The sequence below is a fragment of the Dasypus novemcinctus genome, chromosome 23 (assembly GCF_030445035.2).
Source record: "Dasypus novemcinctus isolate mDasNov1 chromosome 23, mDasNov1.1.hap2, whole genome shotgun sequence".
Lineage (NCBI taxonomy): Eukaryota > Metazoa > Chordata > Mammalia > Cingulata > Dasypodidae > Dasypus > Dasypus novemcinctus.
Window position 1 is genome coordinate 39,809,120 of NC_080695.1, and position 21,323 is coordinate 39,830,442.

At 38.3% G+C, this 21,323-nt stretch overlaps 1 protein-coding gene and 1 pseudogene across 1 annotated transcript in view; both read right to left on the reverse strand.

The window, feature by feature from the left end:
- The window catches only part of LOC101441443 (phospholipid-transporting ATPase ABCA3-like), a 207,241-nt gene that overhangs the window by 157,802 nt on the left and 28,116 nt on the right, over positions 1–21,323 (reverse strand). The window contains exons 2-3 of the mRNA XM_058286294.2: positions 17,192–17,365; positions 12,857–13,038 (exon numbers count right to left, since the gene is read on the reverse strand). Of these exons, the coding sequence (XP_058142277.2) occupies positions 12,857–13,038; positions 17,192–17,365 (356 nt within the window). The remainder of the gene's footprint in view (positions 1–12,856; positions 13,039–17,191; positions 17,366–21,323) is intronic.
- LOC111764532 (U6 spliceosomal RNA) lies at positions 13,739–13,838 on the reverse strand (annotated as a pseudogene).

Below are 21,323 nucleotides of genomic sequence, written 5' to 3' on the forward strand. Positions count from 1 at the left end.
AATTTATAATTTCCCTACACATGATTCTTCTTCTACCCCTTTTACATGAGCCCTTATTACCACTGTACCTGTTAAATATATGTCTTAGAGATTTAAATCTTCAGTCTGTTCATATGCCAGTTGAGCCCTGAATATCAGAAGAGTTGTGGCCAATACCTACTCTCCAGATTATTGGACTCACCCATGACATCTAACAAAATGATAATGGACTACCTCCATCCCAAAAAACAGAGAGTATCTACAACTGCAAGCAAAACAGTTTCTTCCATCTGCCCAGTAAGATCTAAGCCCCCTCCCAATCTGAGGCAGAGTCGGCATCACCATTCTAAAATCCTCAAGGTTGAGGAATGAACAAACATAAGGGGGGAATGTAACCATGGATACGGTAAACTTATTAATTATATGTTGTAGTAATGGAAGAATATGTAACATTGTTATAAAGATAGTGGTTACCAGAGGTTTTGAAGAAAGGGGGAGGGAAAAATAGGTGGAACATAGAGCTTTTTTAGGGCATTAGAATTAAATGTAAACTACAGCTTAAACTATAGTCCTTAGTTAGCAGCAATGCTTCAATATTTATTCATCAATGGTAACAAATTTACCACAAATTGTAAGATGTTATTAATAGGGGAAGATGTGGGAAGGGAATGGGGGATGCATGGGAATCCCTTATACTTTCTTTTTTTTTCTTACTTTTAAAAAAAATGTTACATTCAAAAAATTTAAGAGGTTCCTACATATCTCCCACCCCCCTCACCCCACTCCTCTCATATCAACATCTTTCATCATCATGGGACATTCATTGCATTTGGTGAATACATTTTGGAGCACTGCCACACCACATGGATAATGGTTTACATTGTAGTTTACACTCTCCCCCAGTCCACCCAGTGGCCATGGCAGGACATACATTGTCCATCATCTGTCCCTGCAGGACCACCCAGGACAACTCCAAGTACCGAAAATGCCTCTTACACTTTCGATGTAACTTTTCTGTAATCTGAAACCTCTTTAAAATATATTTTATATATTTTTATATTAAAAAAGACAACCCCATTTAAAAATTGACAAAGGAATTGAATAGACATTTCTCTGAATGTCAATATACATTTGGCCAACAAACACATTAAAAGATGCTTACTGTCATTAGTTATTTGGAAAATGCAAATTGAAACCACAATGAAATACCATTTCACACTAGTAAGGATAGCTATAAATACGTAATAAAAAACGAAAAAGAAAGAAAAGTAAGGGTTGTGGACAAACTGGAGAATTTTATATTGCTGATGGGAATGTTATTTGCTGCAGCTGCTGTGGAAAAGAGTCAGTTCAGTGGTTCTTCAAAAAGTTAATTATAAAGTCACCAGCAAGTCCATTCTGAGGTATATACTGCCAAGAATTGAAAGTAGGTGTTCAAACAAAAATTTAAACATGAATATTCATAGCAGCACTATTTTTTTAAATACATTTTTTATTTTTTAAAAAGATACAGAGATTACAACAATGCTACATAAAAAATAAAGGGGATTCCCATATGCCCTGCTCCCTACATCACCCACATTTTCCCACATTAACAACATCCTTCATTAGTGTGGTATATTTGTTACAATTGATGAACACATTTTAGAGCACTGCCACTAGGGGTGGTTTGTAATTTACATTGTTGTTTATACTCTCTCCCACACAAGTTTGTAGGTTATGGCAAGATATATGATGGCCTGTATCTGTCGTTGCAATGTCATTCCGGACAATTTCTGAGTCATGAAAATGCCCCCATATTACACTCGTTTTTCCCTCTTCCTGCCCTCAGACCCTCCAGTGGCCACTGCCTCCAAATCAATGATATAAATTCTTACATTATAGCAATATTATTCACAATAGCCCACAAAGTGAAAACAACTTAAACAGCTACCAATGGATGACTAGTTTAACAAGTTGAAATACATTCATACAAAAGAATATTATTCAGCTATAAAAAGGAATGGATGCTACAACATTGATGGACCTCGAAAACATCATGCCAAGTGAAAGATGCCAGACACAGTCACATACTATATTATTCCATTTGTATGAAATATCCCAAATAGTTGATATAGAAACAGAAAGCAAGATAGTTGGTTTCCAGTGAATGGGGGCCAAGAAAAATGGGAAGTAACTGACTAATGTGTATAGGGTTTTATTTTGGGTTGGTAAAAAGTTCTAGAACTAGATGGAGATGGTGGTTGTACAACATTTTGAATGTTCTAAATCTTGCTGATTTGTTCACTTTAAAATGGTTAATTATATGTTATGTGAATGTCACCTCAAGTTTTGAAGGTGAAAAAATGTAAAGAGAGAAAAGAAAGAAAAATAAATGATGCACACTGAAAAATTGAAATCACTTTGGTTTGATTTCCTTTGTCAGATGGGGTAAATTGTCATACAATTTCAGGGATTATATCTTGCAGCAAAATTATCCAAAAGTTGAATTTGAGGGTTTAGAAGCAGGACTCTGTTAAAAATACCACTGTTCCAGAAGTTGGGACAAAATGAAAATACTCAAAAAATGTCACAGTTCATGCCCTTTATCATACTCTGGGTCAGAACATCCTCTCTACCATGTATTAGCCAATAGTGGCAAGGAAGAGAATGAAGAGCAACATGTAGATGCTCTCTTACTAAGTGGGCTAGCCAGTGGGGAAAAAAACAGGTGGTAGGAGCTCAGACATCACAATATCTAATCTTCTCCTTGCTTGGAATTAAGAAATCATCACATAGTAATTTATCTGGGAAATCCTTTTAAAGAGTCTTCTAGGTTTTTAAAATATCCAGTCTAATCCAGTATGTAGCACTTAGATTCAGAAGGAATATATTACTCACAATCTGCAATATTTGGGGTTTCTTGTAATACTGTGTATTTGCATATGTAGGAAGCTATAAAGTATATCAAGAAATGGCAGGGAGGCGGGGCAAGATGGTGTCTGAGTGAGTGCACCTTATAGTCTCTCCTGCAAAGAAGCGGCTGGGCAGTGTTGAAAATTTTTCTGGACCAGGCTGTTTCGGGGTATTGCAGGGCAGGAGGTGTCTGGACATCAATTTCATGGGAGGGTGACAGAGAAGATTCGTGTAAAAGGTAGAATTTAGGGCCTCTTCCATGGAGATCGAGGCTGCATGGGACGCTTCCCCCTGGGTGGGCGGCACAGCAGCGGCGAGTCCTGGAGGCTCTGCTGCACTGGGGAGTTCCTAAGCCCTGAGCAGGCTATTCGGGGGGTTGCAGGACAGGAGGTGTATGGAAACTGATTTGGTGAGACTGAGACAGAGGAATTTTTTGCGAGAGGTGGAATTTTGGGTTTCTGACATGGAGATCATAGCTTCTGGCTAGAGCCCCACCCCCTAGGGCTGGCTGCCGATCTGCGGAGTCCTTAAATAGGTTGCAATACAGAGGCATCACCAGCAGGCTGTTTCAGGGGCTTGCAGGGCGGGAGGTGTCTGGAAGCCGATTTGGTGAAACAGAGACGGAGAAGTTTTTTGCAAGGCGTGGAATTTTGGGTTTCTGACATGGAGATCATAGCTTCCGGCTAGAGCCCCACCCCCTAGGGCTGGCTGCCAATCTGCCGTGGTCCTTAAATTGGTTGTATACAGAGGTGCCACCAGCAGGCTGTTTCAGGGGCTTGCAGGGTGGGAGGTGTCCTGAAGTTGACTTGATGAGACAGCGACAGAGAGGGAGGAATTGTGAGAGGGGGACTTTTGGGTTTCTGAAACAGAGGTTAGAATTTGCAGATGTGACCCCTTCCCTCCATAGGGCTGTTGCCCAGCTGCGGGGATCCCTGAAGGCTGTGTTGCATTGCAGTGCTCCCAGGCTCCCTATTAACTGGATTCGTGGTTCCCAGGTCTGTGTCCCCTAAACCCTGGTGGCCCACACCCCAGAGACTCACACCTTTTGAGTCTGCAATATCACATACTTCCCGTCCCTGAATCCACCATGCCCTGAGGGCCATCTGAGGTCCTTGATTGTCCTAGCCCTCAGTGTTTGCGTTTTTTTTCTTTTCTATTCTTTCCTTTTTCTCTTTTAAAAAAAAATTTTTTTATTGTCTTGGTTGCTAATATTGCACTATCTCCTAGTCTTTTCTCCCATTGTAACCCCCAAGGTCTTTTTTTGTTTATTTAGGGTTTTTTCTTTCTTTCTTTCTTCTTTTCTTTTTCTTGCTTGTTCCCCTCCCTTTTCTTTGCCTACCCTCCCTTTTCTTTTTTTTCTTTCTCTTTTTTTCTTTTCTCTCTTTTTCTTCTTATTTTATTTTATCTTAATTATACACTGGTGCTGCAGGGAACACCTCACATTTGCTAGGATTCCTCATCCTCCATTTCCTCATTTCTGTGTGAATTGATTTTGGCCACCTACACTATCCCCTTTCCCCCACATCTTGATATCCTCCATCATCTACTGTCTCTCCTATATTCCACCTCCCTTTCTTTGGTCCCCAACTTGTCTAACTTTTAATTTCTAATACCTTTGTTTTGTTTTCTGTCTTTTATCCACTCTTGATACTATTGTCTTTCTTTTCTCTTTCCCTCTCTCATGAAAACACTGGCTTTTTAATTCATACTATATTCCTCCCATATTCAGTTGACTATCTCATTATAGGTACTCTACTTACTGCTATAACTCTACACAACTTACATGAATCTAATATCCATTCTCCCAGATCTCATATTGTTGCTCTGTTAACATTTATTACCAATACTACTTTACACATTTTCCTTTTGTACACAATTGCCTTTCCCTGGCCCTAATATTTTCCTTCAAAGTGAATTCAGCCAGCAAAAAGAAATTAGAATAAGAAGAACAAAGTGACAAAGAGAAGATATAACACTTACATGAGAACAACAGCTAATTAATCCCCAAGACTAGACAAAGAAGCTAAGGAACTGATTAAACCCATCAAGATAAAATAATGACCAGACAGCAACAAAAAACTACAAACCAAACCAGTAATAAGGAAAACATGGCTGAATCCAATGAACAAACTAAAAACCAGGAAGGGGAGCAGAACTTTGGACAAGTAATTCAAGATCACAGAATATATATTAAGACAAACTTAATGAAGTAAAGGAAGAGTTTAACAATATGAAGAAATCACTTGGAGAGGAAATTGCAGACATACGAAAAAAGATAACAGATATGATGGGAATGTACACCACAGTTCAAGAAAACAAAAATACACCCACAGCAAATAGAAGCAGATTAGAAGAGGCAGAGGAGAGCATTAGGGATGTGGAAGACAGTACATCAGAAATCAAACAGATAGTAGAACTGATTGATAAAAAGATAGAAAAAATCCAGCTAGGACTTATGGACCTGAATGACAATGCAAAACGCACAAACGTATGTATTATAGGCATCCCGGAAGGAGAAGAGAATGGAAAGGGGTCAGAAGGGGTGTTGCAGGAAATAATGGCTGAAAACTTCCCAAATCTACTGAGAGAGACAGATGTACATATCCAGGAAGCACAACTCACCCCAAACATCATAAACCCCAACAGGCCCACCCCAAGACATATACTTGTCAAATTATCCAATGCTCAAGACAAAGAGAAAATTCTAAAAGCAGCAAAAGAAAACTATCACATACAAGGGAGGCTCCATAAGATTAAGCGCTGATTTCTCATCTGAAACCATGGAGGCAAGAAGGCAGTGGTATGATATAGTCAAGGTACCAAAAGAAAAAAATTTCCAACCAAGAATACTCTACCCAGCTAAACTAGCATTCAAAAATGATGGAGAGTTCAAAATATTCACAGATAAACAGAAATTGAAAGAGTATGCCAACAAGAAACCTCCCCTTTAAGAAATACTAAAGGGAGTTCTGCAGGAAGAAAGGAAAAAACAGGACAGGCGGAGTTGGAGGAGATTGTAAGAGCAACAAAAAAGACAAAAAGAGAAGAAAAAAACAAAATATGACAACACAATTCCAATCAAAATATGGCTAACATAAACAATTCCATGAAAGTAATAACACTGAACGTCAACAGATTAAACTCACCTATCAAAAGAATAAGACTGGGACATTGGATAAGGAAATATGACCCATCTATATGCTGTCTACAAGAAACACATCTTAGACCCAGAGATTTATGGAGGCTGAAAGTGAATGGTAGGAAAACAATCATACAAGCAAACAATAACCAAAAAAAAAAGGCAGGAGTAGCCATATTAATATCAGACAAAATAGACTTTAAATGTGAAACAATTGTGAGAGATAAAGAAGGATACTACATATTAGTGAAAGAGACAATCTTTAGTGAAAGAGACAATCTTTCAAGAAGAACAAACAATCATAAATATGTATGCTCCTAACAAGGGAGCCTCCAAATACATGAGGGAAACACTGGAAAAACTAAGTGAAAGAATAAATGCCTCTACAATTATAGTGGGAGATTTTAATATACCACTATCAACTTTGGACAGAACATCTCAAAAGAGAATCAATAAAGAAACAAAATATTTGAACAGTATATTAGAGGAGATGGATCTAATAGACATCTACAAATCATTACACCCAAATACAGCAGGATATACATTTTTCTCAAGGCATATGGATCACTCTCCAAGATAGACCATATGCTAGGCCACAAAGAAAGGCTTAATGAATTCAGAAAGATGAAAATCATACAAAATAATTTCTCTGACCACAGTGGAGTGAAGCTGGAAATCTGCAAGGGCCAGAGGCCTAGATTTCACACCAAGATATGGAAAATAAACAGCACACTCTTAGAAAAACAGTGGGTCAAAGAGGAAATCTCAAAAGAAATCAATAACTACCTTGAAACTAATGAAAATGATAACACAACATACCAAAACTTATGGGGTGCAGCAAAAGCAGTTCTGAGAGGGGAATTTATAGCTATAAATTCATACATCAAAAAAGAAGGAAGAGTAAAAATTGAAGAATTAACTGCAATTTCGAGGAATTAGTAAAAAAACACAAAGTAATCCCATGGGAAGAAGAAAGAAAGAAATAACAAAGATAACAGCAGAACTAAATGAAATAGAAAATAAAAAAGCATTTGAAAAGATAAACAAGAGAAAGAGCCGGTTTTTTGAGAAAATCAATAAAATTGACAAACCATTAGCAAGGCTAACAAAGAAAAGAAGAGAGAAGATGCAAATACACAAAATAAGAAATGAGAAAGGAGATATCACCACTGACCCCACAGAAATAAAGACTATCATAAGAGGATACTTTGAAAAACTATATTCCAACAAAAATGACAATTCAGAGGAAATGGACAAATTCCTAGAAACACATAAGCAGCCTATATTGATGAAAGAGGAAATTGATGATCTCAACAAACCAATCACAAGTAAAGAGATAGAATCAGTCATAAAAAACTTCCCAACTAAGAAGAGCCCAGGGCAGACGGCTTTACAGGTGAATTCCACAAAACATTCTGGAAAGAACTAACACCAATCCTGCTGAAACTCTTCCAAAAAATCGAAACAGAAGGAACATTGCATAACTCATTCTATGATGCCAACATTACCTTAGTACCAAAGCCAAACAAAGACACCACAAGAAAGGAAAATTACAGACCAATTTCTCTAATGAACCTAGACGCAAAAATACTTAACAAAATACTTGCTAATCGTATTCAACAACACATTAAACAAATTATACACCACGACCAAGTGGGATTCATTCCAGGTATGCAAGGATGGTTCAACATAAGAAAATCAATCAATGTAACACACCATATAAACAGATTGAAGGAAAAAAAATCATCATATGATTATATCTATAGATGCAGAAAAAGCATTTGACAAAATACAGCACCCTTTCTGGATAAAAACACTCCAAAAGATCAGAATACAAGGAAATTTTTTGAACATGATAAAGAGTATATATGAAAAACCTACAGCCAACATCGTTTACAATGGTGAAATCCTAAAATCCTTCCCTCTAAGATCAGGAACAAGACAAGGATGTCCACTCTCTCCCCTTCTATTTAACATTGTCTTAGAAGTACTTGCTCAAGCACTGAGGCAAGAACCAGATATAAAAGGCATTCAAATTGGAAAGGAAGAAGTCAAAATTTCATTATTTGCAAATGACATGATCCTATACATAGAAAACCCTGAGAGGTCTACAACAAAGCTTCTAGAACTCATAAATGAGTTTAGTAAAGTCACAGGTTATAAGATCAATGCACAAAAAACAGTAGCATTTCTGTACACCAATAATGAGCAAGATCAGGAGGAAATCAAGAAACAAATACCATTTATAATAGTAAATTAAAAAAATCAAATATTTACGAATAAATTTAACTAAAGAGCTGAAGAACTTATACACAGAGAACTACACAAGACTGTTCAAGGAAATCAAAGAAGACCTAAATAAATGGAAGAATATTCCCTGTTCATGGATAGGAAGACTAAATATTATTAAGATGTCCATCCTACCAAAACTGATCTACACATTCAATGCAATCCCAATAAAAATCAACACAACATTCTTTCAGGAACTAGAAAAACTAACTATGAAATTTATTTGCAAAGGAAAGAGGCCCCAAATATCCAAAGACATATTGAAAAAGAAAAATGAAATTGGAGGAATCACACTACCTGACTTCAAACATACTACAAAGCTACAGTAGTGAAAACAGCATGGTATTGGCATAAGGAGAGACACACAGACCAATGGAATCGAACTGAAAGTTCTGATATAGAACCTCATATATATAGCCATATAATATTTGATAAAGCCACCAAACACTCTCAACTGGGAGAGAATGGCCTATTCAACAAATGGTGCCTGGAGATTTATATGCAAAAGAATGAAAGAGGATTACCATCTCACACCATATACAAAGATCAACTCAAGATAGATCAAAGACCTAAATATAAGAGCCAAGACCATAAAGACTTTGGAAAGCAGTGTAGGAAAACATCTACAAGACCTTGTAATAGGAAATGGCTTCATAAACTTCACACCAAAAGCATGAGCAGCCAAAGAACAAATAGATAAATGGGACTTCCTCAAAATTAAAGCCTTCTGCACCTCAAAGGAGTTTGTCAAGAAAGTAAAAAGGGAACCTACACAATGGGAGAAAATATTTGGTAACCATATATCGGATAAGAGACTTATAACTTGCATACATAAAGAACTCCTATATCTTGAAAATAAAAAGATAAACAACCCATTTAAAAAAATGGGAAAAAGATTTAAACAGACACTTCTCCAAAGAAGAAATACAAATGGCTAAAAAGCACATGAAAAAATGCTCCAAATCTTTAGCTATCAGGGAATGCAAATCAAAACTACAATACCATCTTACCTCTATAATATTGGCAGCTATTGAAAAACCAGAAGAATACAAATGGTGGAGAGGATGTGGAGAAATGGGAACACTCATCCACTGGTGGTGGGAATGCAGAAGGATCCAACCATTCTGGAGGACAGTTTGGCTGTTTCTCAAAAAACTAACCATAGATTTGCCAGCAATTCCATGCTGGGTATATACCCAGAAGAACTGAAAACAAGGACACAAACTGATATAGGCACACCAATGTTCATAGCAGCATTGTTCACTATCGCCAAAAGTTGGAATCAACCCAAATGCCCATCAACAGATGAATGGATAAATAAAATGTGGTATATACATACAATGGAATACTACTCGGCTTTAAGAACAAATACACTACATACACACGTGATAACATGGATGAGTCTTGAGAACCTTATGTTGAGTAAAGCAACCCAGGCATTGAAGGACAAATACTACATGACCTCAATGATATGAAATAAGTAAACCAAGCTACCTCAGAGAGCTAGAGACTGGATGATAGGCTTATAGGAAATCGGGGACATAAAAAAAAGAAGGACATAAGCTGACATCTACATGGGTGAAATCTATGATAAGCTAGAGTTAAGTATGGGTACAAGGAAGGGATAAAATGGGGGCATAGGGTTACCTTTGGGTGGGGCTTTGTGGGCTTGAGGGGGGCTAGGGATGGGCGGATGGGTAATATTGCCCAAGAAATTGGGGGGAGGGTGGGGCAACATACAAACATAGGAGATTGTCAGGTGTTCGTTGAAAGTATAATGCTGAGAAAACCTTTTCAAAAATATAATAAGGAAAGTTACCTGTTAAGATACTTAAAGGGGATAATCTGATGTAGGACAGACTCCTAGGGAATATGTGAATGCTCATTTTGCCAGAGTGGGTTATATCATTGGGTAGAGACCCATATAATGAGAGAGAAGGTATACCCACATTCTGGGGAGGACTGATGCCATCAAATACAGGGAACTGTATCTCTCAAGAGAAATGGTGGCTCCCAGGGCATTAGGGCAGTTGAGCATGTCAAGCCCTCAGCACTGTTGCAAGTATCTCTGAACATAGCTCTTCAAGAAATGAAGATTGACTGTCACTGTGGGCCCTAGGGGGAGGGGGAAAGAGGTATTGAATAGATGGAATCAACGTAACTGTGAGGGCAATAGAAGTGTTTCACAAGAGTACGCAAGGATGAATATAAAACATGTAATATTACACCAAAAACATATAGGGGCTGATAGACTAATAATGTAAATCATAATGTAAAACATAGGATAACTAAAAATTTAGAAAATTGTGTAGCCTAAAGTATAAACCACAATGTAAACACAAATGTTACCTTGTTTGAAAGCTATTGTCTCAATATCAGTACATCAGTTTCAGTAAATATGGTATGAATATGTTAAAAGATTATTGCTGTGGAAGGGAAAAGGTTTTATATTGGATATGTGGGAGTACTGTATATTATATATATGAATTACTGTGATCTAAAACTCTTGTGAAGATAAGCTTAATAATTAGAAAAAAGAAAAGAAAAAGATAGGATGTAGAATATCTCCAAATTAATATGTATTCTATATCTAACCTTTAAACTCATCGCTATATTCCATTTTACTATTAAGGGAACCTGGCATTATATTGGGCTTCACTTTTCAGGAAGTTTTGGATCACAGAGTGGTTCAACAATGGCAGCAGAGGAATACTGGAATGGGATGTTATTGAGAGGGAACATATGGTTGACAGGGAGTTATACAAGGCATGTGTCTGGGGTGCATGAAATGTTTGGATATATTCATAGTGGAAACAATTAAAAACAACAGCTGGGGGGGTGCTGGGTTCCTGGCCTGGGGGGGCTCTGTCGTGGTCCCTAGGGGAGTAGCAGCAGTCCCCTGGGTGCAACGGCAAGGACCAGGAAGGAATGAGGGTCCAACAGTGAACCCCTGATACTAATGACTATGCTTGTGAGCCTGTACACCTGAAATAAGAACAAGTCCTAGAGCAGCAGCATGCCTAAGAGTTCCCTCCTGAGAGCCTCCGTGTTACTCAAATGTGACCAGTCTCAAAGCCAAACTCAGCATGTAAATGCACTGCCTTCCCCCCAGCATGGGACATGACTCCTGGGGATGAGCCTCCCTGGTGCCAAGGGATCACTACTAAGTACCAGCTGATGACATAACTAGAAAATGACTTTGAATAAAAGGTTCAACTCAGACCAGCAGAATATCCCTGCCTACATATAATAACAGGAGTTAAAAATGCTTTTTGACCTAAATCAAGGGGGAAATGGAAAGGACATATGAGTTTATATGGCTATGAGTCTCTAAAAAAGAGTCTGGAGGTTATCAGAGGGGTTGCCCTATGCACACCTGAGCAGAGTCTCAGAGACAGATAAAGTAGATATAACCCTAGGTATTGGTTCTTCTGAGGGCTACAGAGACCCACAGGTTTTACGGTCATGGCAGATGGAGTTCACTGCCATGTCAATTGGCCCTTCTTTGGAGTTGGTGTTTCTGCGTGATGGAACTGGACTCAGATGTGATCTCTTTCTACAAGCCTTTCCTGTTACTTTACCAGAATTGTAGTTGGTGCTGGGGTTTAAGATATACCCAGAGGATCTGAATCTCTGGTCTGACCATATGATAGCCAGGCCCTAAGTCTCACTCAGCTAATATGGAGTTGAAGAATGTCAACCACCACACCATGGAGCCAAGAGTGCCTACAACTGAAAGCAGGAGGACTGCACTCAGCATCCATGTGGAATCTAAGCCCCCTCTTGACATAGATGTGGAATGGACACAACCAATCCAAGGTCCACAGGATGGAGGAATACAGTAAGGATTAGAGTAGACTTACTGATATTCTATTCATGAACTATTGGGGTTAGTAATTGAAGAAAATGTGGCACTGGTGTGGAAAAAGTGGCCATGGTGGCTGCTGGGTGCGGGGAATGGGAGGAAGAGATGAGATGTGGAGGCATTTTCAGGACTTGGAGTTGTCCTGGGTGGTGTTGCAGGGACAATTACCGGACATTGTAGATCCTCCCATGGCCCACTGGATGGAACATGGGAGAGTGTGGGCTACGATGTGGACCATTGACCATGAGGTGCAGTGATGCCCAGAGATGTATTCACCGAATGTAATGGATGTGTCATGGTGATGGGGGAGAGTGTTGCTTTGGGGGGATGGTGGTGGGGGGGAGGGGGGTGAACGAGGACCTCATATTTTTTTAATGTAATATTTTAAAAAAATGAATTAAAAAAAAATTCATCAACCAAAAGAAAATATTTTAAGAAGCTCTTCCACTTCTATGTAGCAAGCTCTGTGCCCTGTAATGAACTGTCTTTGAATAAATAACATTCCTGCTGCTCTTATTCTCCAAAAAAAAAAAAAAAAAGAAATGGCTCTCACTCAAGCATGGCAGGTATGTGGATGAGAATGATTCTTCACATGACCTTTTGATTATAAATATTATAACATAGATTATAGAACCTAGATTCTTAAGGACTATGGCCTTTTTGTCAATAACAGCTGCATTAGAACTCACCATAAGGAAAAAGTACCATGGTTGGGGCACACCATACTGCCCTGGAAAGACAGTTTCTATATACCAGGTCACAAGGACATACAAGAAAGCATCAAGTAAAAGCATTGCCAACACATAGCCAAAGATGAGGTTATCTTCAAGACTGGTTGGTTTCCAAAGGTTATCCCATTTAACACCAATCTCTGAAACAAAACAGAAGTTAGTATAAACGACAGCCCTGTGATTTAAGCAACAAAGAATATAAAGTCTGGTACTTTAGATTTTGCTGCTGTGAATTATGTATTTGATGACATTCTGGTATTTAGACCATCTAAGAGATGATAGAATATGTAACAACACTGGTTGTTTTTCTATTCCCTTATAAACCTTCAAAAATAGACAGTAATGTTTGAGACAAAATAAACAGGAACAACTAAAATAAAAAAGCAATAACAAAAATGTCAATGAAAAAATATCTTCAAAATCAGTAAAAGAAATGAAAATTAAAAAGTCATCAAAAAAGGTGATTGATTGGATCCTATCCTTTTATTCTCTCCCTGACGCTAAATTTCCATTGAAATAATCATCAGGTTATACAAATTTGGAAAAACATTCAACAGGACGAGGGATGGATGCTAACCACAGAGGAAAGAGAAAAAGAAGTTTTGCTTATATATAGCCTGATGGAAAGGAAAAATGGAAGTGGGGAGGATAACAAATGGAAAAGGATGGGGGCTTATAGTGAATCCCTAACGCAAAGAGGCAAGATTTGAAAATGACAGTGCCCATGAAATTCATCTGCCCTTCAACTTTATTCCTCCCTTATCTCTAAGCTAGCACCACAAGAAGAACACTCAGGAGCATTGTGTCTTTAAGAAAGTTATAAGAAAATGTATTTTTTTAAAAAATATGGAGCACTTCACAAATTTACATGTCATCTTTGTGCAGGGGCCATGCTAATCTATGTATCATCCCAATTTTTTTTTTTAGTGTATGTGTTGCCGAAGTAAGCATGAAAAGGTAATTTGAGAAAAAGTATTAAGTGGAATTAAAAACGATTACCAAATTGAAAGCCATTAAAAAAAAAAAGATTTATTTATTTATTTCTCTCCCCTTCCCTCCCCCTTCCCTGGTTGTCTGTTCTCTGTGTCTATTTGCTGTGTCTTCTTTGTCCGCTTCAGTTGCTGTCAGCGGTACAGGAATCTGTTTCTTCTTGTTGCGTCATCTTGTTGTGTCAGCTCTCCGTGTGGGCGGCACCATTTTTGGGCAGGCTGCACTTTCTTTGGCGCTGGGTGGCTCTCCTTATGGGGTGCACTCCTTGCGCGTGGGGCTCCCCTATGCGGGGTTCACCCCTGAGTGGCAGGGCACTCCTTGCGAGCATCAGCACTGTGCATGGGCCAGCTCCACACGGGCCAAGGAAGCCCGGGGTTTGAACCACAGACCTTCCATGTGGTAGACGGATGCCCTAACCACTGGGCCAAGTCTGCTGCCCTTGAAAGCCATTTTGAGAGGCAGCAAATAGCAAATTAGAGACCACAGAAAAAAAGAGAAGGTAGAATTCAAAGTTCAGAAACTCTCCCATAACTTGAGAATTCTCCCTTCCTAAACACAGTGTTTCTACAAGAGTAAGCATATCTAACAGAAAAGAAACAACTAGGGAAGTGGATTTGGCCCAACAGATAGGGCATCTACCTACCACATGGGAGGACCAAGGTTCAAACCCAGGGCCTCCTAACCCGTGTGATGAGCTGACCCACGCGCAGTGCTGATGTGGGCAAGGAGTGCTGTGCCACACAGGGGTGTCCCCCATGTAAGGTAGCCCCATGCACAAGGAGTGTGCCCCATAAGGAGAGCTGCCCAGTGCGAAAAAAGTACAGCCTGTCCAGGAATGGCACTGCACACACACGGAGAGCTGACACAGCAAGATGATGCAACAAAAAAAGAGACATGGATTCTGGGTGCTGCTGACAGGAATACAGGCAGACACAGAAGAACACACAGTGAATGGACACAGAGAACAGACAACTGGGGCGGGGGAAGGGGAGAGAAATAAATGAAAAAAATAAATCTTTAAAAAAAAAAAGAAACAACTAAATGATATAAAAGAAAATAAACTAACCTGATAAAAATAACTCAGAAAACTGATTGTACATCCTGTTGCAGACTAAGCTAATGAAAAATCCCACATCTAAATAAACGTCAGTGAATTTTTAATGACACATATATAAAATAAGAATTATACAAGCATTCAGAAAAAATCAAATGCATATTGTTCTTCTTGGCTATTAAGTGAGAGTAGATTTTTGTTCATAGATGAGAAACTTTAAGTATCCTTGATCCTTCGTATTAATCAACATATGCAATAAAATTCCCATTAAATCCCAACATTATTTTTCATAGAATTTGACAAAGTGTTCTTAAAATTCAAGTGGAACGGGGAGTGGACTTGGCCCAGTGGTTAGGGCGTCCATCTACCACATGGGGGGTCCGCGGTTCAAACCCCGGGCCTCCTTGACCCGTGTGGAGCTGGATCATGCACAGTGGTGATACTGGCAAGGAGTGCTGTGCCACACAGGGGTGTCCCCCGCATAGGGGAGCCCCACGCACAAGGAGTGCGCCCCGCAAGGAGAGCCGCCCAGCATAAAAGAAAAGTGCAGCCTGCCCAGGAATGGTGCTGCACAGAGAACTGACACAACAAGATGAGGGAACAAAAAGAAACACAGATTCCCGTGTCGCTGACAACAACAGAAGCTGACAAAGAAGACACAGCACATAGACACTGAGAACAGACAACCAAGGTGGGGGGGAGGGGAGATAAATAAATAAATAAATAAATAAATAAATAAATAAATAAATAAATACATCTTAAAAAAAAAAAAGAAAAAAACACAGATTCCCGTGCCGCTGACAATAGCAGAAGCAGACAAAGAACACATAGCAAATAGACACAGAGAACAGACAACAGTGGTGGGGGGTAGAGGGGGAGAGAAATAAATAAATAAATAAATAAATGAATAAATAAATATTTTTTTAAAAATTCAAGTGAAGAACAAAGTGACAAGAATAACTAAAGAACTGCAAGGTAAGGGGAAAAACCAAATAGATATTAAGACTTTTTATAAAGTTATGAGTAAAATCAGTATGGATTTGATATAAGAAATAATAAAAAGATGAATAGAATAAAGAAGGTCACCACAAACAGATCTATGCTTATATAATCCAGGAAAAAAAATTGTAATAACTGGCTTTTCATATGGAAAATAAACATTAAGTTCTTACCTTATAATAAATAGGAAAATCAACTATATTTATGGAAAAGCTAAATGTCAAAATAAAAATGTTAAAATTTTAGAAAAAAGATTACCTTATGACTTTGGGTGTCAAAGGACTTACTGAACAAGACAAACGAACAAACTAAAGGAAGCACATTAGCTAGGCAGGCTATACATAACCAGTCACACTTCAGTTCATAAGGTCCGTGTAGCAGTTCAGTCTAGGCAGTTGCCACACAGGCAAAAGATCCAGAGGATACCAAATAAATCTGAGGTCCTTATTTCTCTCTATAATGAGATGTGATAAATTCCCACCCCCACCAGTATCATCTGGAAGAAAACAAGGAAGAGAGAGATATCTGAAAGCCTAACTCATTCAGAATACACTGAATAAATTGTTTCAGACATATTAAGTTTTGTCATTCCCACTATCTAGTAGAGCAGAGTTAGGAGAAATGTTAATTATAGCAAATTAAGAAGCTATATTTGCTTTTTATATGATAGCAATATAATGCATTATTGGAGAGGATATAGAAAAAAATTCAGGTACTGTTGGTGGTAGAATAAATAGGTATATTCTTTTTGAAGGTAATTGTAATATCAGTGAAAATGTAAGCTATACATAATAGCATTTTTATACCTAGGAAATTATTCTTCAGATAAATATGCATATGTGAGCAAATATACTGTACCATTGTGGGTAACAGCAAAAATTGGAAATGGCTTAAATGTGCACTCATTGAGAACTAGTTAAGTATGGCACCCCTTTACAATTGAATATTAAACAACTCTAGAAAAGAATGAAGTGTATCTATACATAGAAAGAAGTCAAGATACATTACTAAGTGAAAAAACAAAGTGTAAACTAGTAGGCATAAAATGATTTTTTTTTGGAATTTTTAACTTCACACATTCCTGTGTCTGTTTTTACAGTTTATAGTTTATGATATTGCTGTTATCATAAAGAAATAATTTTGGAGATGATTAAATTGAACATTCTCTACCTTCTCACTCACACTTCTACCCACATATACCTTTCTAGGAATTGAATCAGCAAGGCAAAACTTGTAAGGCAAAGACTCACCTTTTATTTCCAACTTGAGCAGATGATGAATTCCCAGTGCCAATGCAACATTTGAGCTGAGGCAGGAAATCACCTTGTTGGAGAGGGATATCTGTCCATAATATTGCGCAATGGAGTTAAATGGAAAGAAAGTAGCAAAAAATAGGAGGTTTCCAAAAGTAGCAACCAAACGGACTGCAAAAAGGAAGGAAAATACAAGATCAGTTTAAAGCAATCTGCAATATCCTAAATTAAAAATAACATTGTTATAACGCAACAAAACACTATAAAATAAGTTTTCTGAAAGGAGGAAACTTGTCTTTTTTAATGCTTGTATAACCAGCAACTGGAATACAGAATGTTATCAATAAATACCTGTTGAATTAATGATCGAATTAATAAGGAAGAACTTATTCTGGAAAGTTTATCCTTCTATGTGCGGTGATAATAGAAATCTCAGTCATTTAAACAAAGATTGATCCACACATAGTATAGAAAAAATTTTCCTTCCTAAGATTTATTTATTCAAAGTCATTTAGCTTGAGAAAGTCTAAATGTATACTATCAATATTAACATAAGATGAATATACTTGTTTCCAGAGAATTTGAAGTTATGGGTAGAAAAACAAAGGCCTTCATGAAGTTTTTTACATACATTTTCAGTCTAACTCATGCTACTGAAAAAGAAATAATCCTTGAATGAATAGATAATTACTGAGTTGGATGTGGCTAGGCCCATAAATATGGGATACTATAAAAAGTAGAAGCAAAATTCTTTTCAAGAAGTAATTGGGGGAAGTGGAAGTGGCTCAACTGATAAAGTGCCCGCCTACCATATAGGAGGTCCAGGGTGCAAACCCAGGGCCTCCTGGCCCATGTGGTGAGCTGGCCCATGCACAGCACTGCTTGTGCACAAGGAGTGCCATGCCATGCAGGGGCGCTCCCCATGTAGGGGAGCCCCAGGCACAAGGAGTATACCCTGCAAGGAGAGCTGCCCTATGTGGAAAAGCACAGCCTGCCTAAGAGTGGCGCTGCACACAGAGAGCTGACGCAGCAAGATGATGCAATAAAAAGAGACACAGATTCCCGTTGCTGCTGAGAATGCAAGCAGACACAGAATAACATGCAGTGAATGGACACAAGAGAGCAGACAACAAGAGGGAGAGGGAATGGGGAAGGGGGGAGAAGGGAAGAGAAAGAAATAAAAATAAAAATTGAAAAAAAAAAAAGAAATAATTGAGAGGGAGTGGATGTGGCTTAAGTGGTTGAGTGCCTGCCCACATGGGAGGTCCTGGGTTTGATTCCTGGTGCCTCCTAAAAAAATGAGAAACAAACAACAAGCAAAACAAACAAACAAAAATTCAGGGGAGCCAGTGTGGCTCAGTGGTTGAGTGCCTGCTTCCCACATGGGAGGTCCCAGGTTTGGTTCCTGATGCATCCTAAAAAAATAAAAAACAAACAACAACCAGGACAAATGAGAAAAACCAATTCAGGGGAGCTGATACAGCCCTGTGGTTGCTGAATGCCTTCTTCCCACATATGAGGACCCAGGTTCAATCCCTGGCCCCTGGTACCAAAAAAAAAAGAAAGAAATGAGAGGATATAAAACTCAACATTGATGAAGAAAGTAAAAACTATCAGATAAAACTATGAGATGGCATCCTCTAATGCTATGGATTATCCTTGATTCTTCCATTTAGTTTCTCCATTATCAAATTCTTTTCATCAAACTACCTCCAAAATTATAATTGACATATATCAATTTCTCTGCATGCACACTGATCATGCTAATCTAAGTTATTATATTGCACCCGGACTTCTACTTTGTTTAAGTGCCTGCTACAGACAACCAGTTAACTTTTTAAAGGCAAATATCTAATAGATCCCCAAGCCAATTATTATAAAATAAATTCTCCCTTACCCTGGCTTAAAATTTTTTTTCTACACCAGACTTCACCTTTCATTAATGAAAGATAAGGTATTTAATTGTCCAAGAGGACAAAAAAAGCCTGATTGAAAAGATTTTTTAAAATCACTTGATTGCATTAAAGAGCTAAAAAAGTGGTGAAGAATTACTGGGACTAGAGCTAGGAACCGGAAATCCAAAGATGAACTCTGTATTTGGAGTCACTTTATCCCTGGGGGGAATTTGTCAGTCTGAAGAAGGTAGTTTTTCCAACCCAAGTCCTGAAGGGCATGAGTCAGGGCAACCACAAGACCTAAGAATGTACCAGGCTGATGACTAAGACACGGACTTTATTGGGAATTAGAAACAGGAGAGATTTTTCTATGGCAGCCGGTCAAAGAATGAAGTTAACACTCTGCAAAGAGGTGAGAAAAGGAGGGAGAATACAAGAGATCCCAGGACAAAGACATTCCACAGGGTATGAGAACAGAGTTTCTGCAAAAGTTCCATGAGGTACACAAATGGGGTGTTTGGTGATGTTATCACAGGAAGGGAGTATACAGACTTGAGGGGATTAAAGTTTGTAGGACCATTAGTATATTCTTTCCTTTGGGGAGGTCTGTTACTTTTTATCAGTTTTCATTGGTGGCTATGTGATTCGGACTGTATTTCATTTAAGGAGGGGTAGCCTGGACCCTAGGCCCCCACAGTTGCTGAGAAATTGAGCAGCATTTTTGGCATCCTTACAGTGATACGGAGGCAAAAAGTGGAATCCAGAGCCTGGTAAAGATGGGGGCTATGTTAAACCTTCACACTTTGGATAGAAATGCTATCCCAGGTGTAATAAGATTGTAGTCCAGCTTCTAGTCATCTAAAAAAAATGCCAAACTCAAACTGCATTAAGGCAATACCAGAACAACAACTAGCCATAGAGCTGTCTTTTTTAAAAAAGAATGAAAGCCAAAAGGTGATGGAATGACATTTTCAAAGTGACTGTCGAACAGAAGAAAAATGATCCCAGAGTCAGAGATGAAGGGTCAAAGAACAATGGAAAAGGGTATATCTAAATGAATAATGACACTATAAAACTTATTGAAGTTTGCAAAACCATATAAGACAATTATATATCAAGGATAATATATATTAATAATAGGTGGGATATATACAAAGCACATAAGTAATTATATTAAAGGCATTTAAAAAAGACATCAATAAAATATAAAGATTGTCAGAAGGTACAAAATGAGCATCTGAGCTGCAGAAAGAGTAAGAAATAGAAAAGCTCATCAAGCAATGGAACCCCAAATATACAACAAATATTAACATGCAAAAAGAGTGAGAATAATTGGTGAAAAAGGAAGCAGTCCTTCCAGGATCAGGGATATGACTAAATGAGAAAGAGAGAAAAGAAGGGGGGGGGGGGGAGGGTTGTGTGGGCTAGAGGCAGGGGAAAGAAAGAATGAAAGGAAGGAAGGAAGGGAGAAAAAATAACATTTCATAGAATCCTAAAGTGTTGTAAGAGAACAAAATTAAGACTAAACTCTTCAAGATCTCTGAATTATCTGCTCCCTTACAAGAAGAATAGAAGCCTCATGCTTAGAGAAAATTTCTTGATGCAGAGCCCAAACTGAAGAGGGCAGCAACACAGGCAACTGAGAAAAAAATTTAGAGTACTTAGAGAAGGGGTTCAAAGAAAGCCGATCACAGAGAGTACTCTGAGAACAAATTCAGTCCTTCACTGCCATAGAAGGACAGAAGGAACATGGCTTTCTTAGCCATATTTAGCTACAAGTGGTGGAGAAATGGTGATGCATAAGGCCATACTTTGAATCATTCACAGAAATAAGAGGACAGTCCTTGAGCTATGATGCTTGAAAGATATACTGGCCTAGCCTAGCCCCCACCACGGGAACATTCTAATAGTCCACAAAAGTCCATCTTATTTAGAAAGCAAAAAAGATTATAATCTAACCCCATACAATTTGTTATAAACAAGAAGTAAAAAGGAATAATGCCATAATAGATAGTAGAAATGCTGCAGAAAAATGTGGCCTTTAAAGGAGAACTTGCAGGGAAGATGGAATAGGAAACTCCAGGACTCAGTCCTCCAGTCAAAACAAGTACTAAACAGGCAGGAACAGTTTGAAACAACAATTTTGAAACCAGAGGCCAGAAGAATACTGTAAAGCATCCAGGGAAGAGTGGGAGGAAGAAACTAATAATTACAGTAAGTGACATCATCAACAT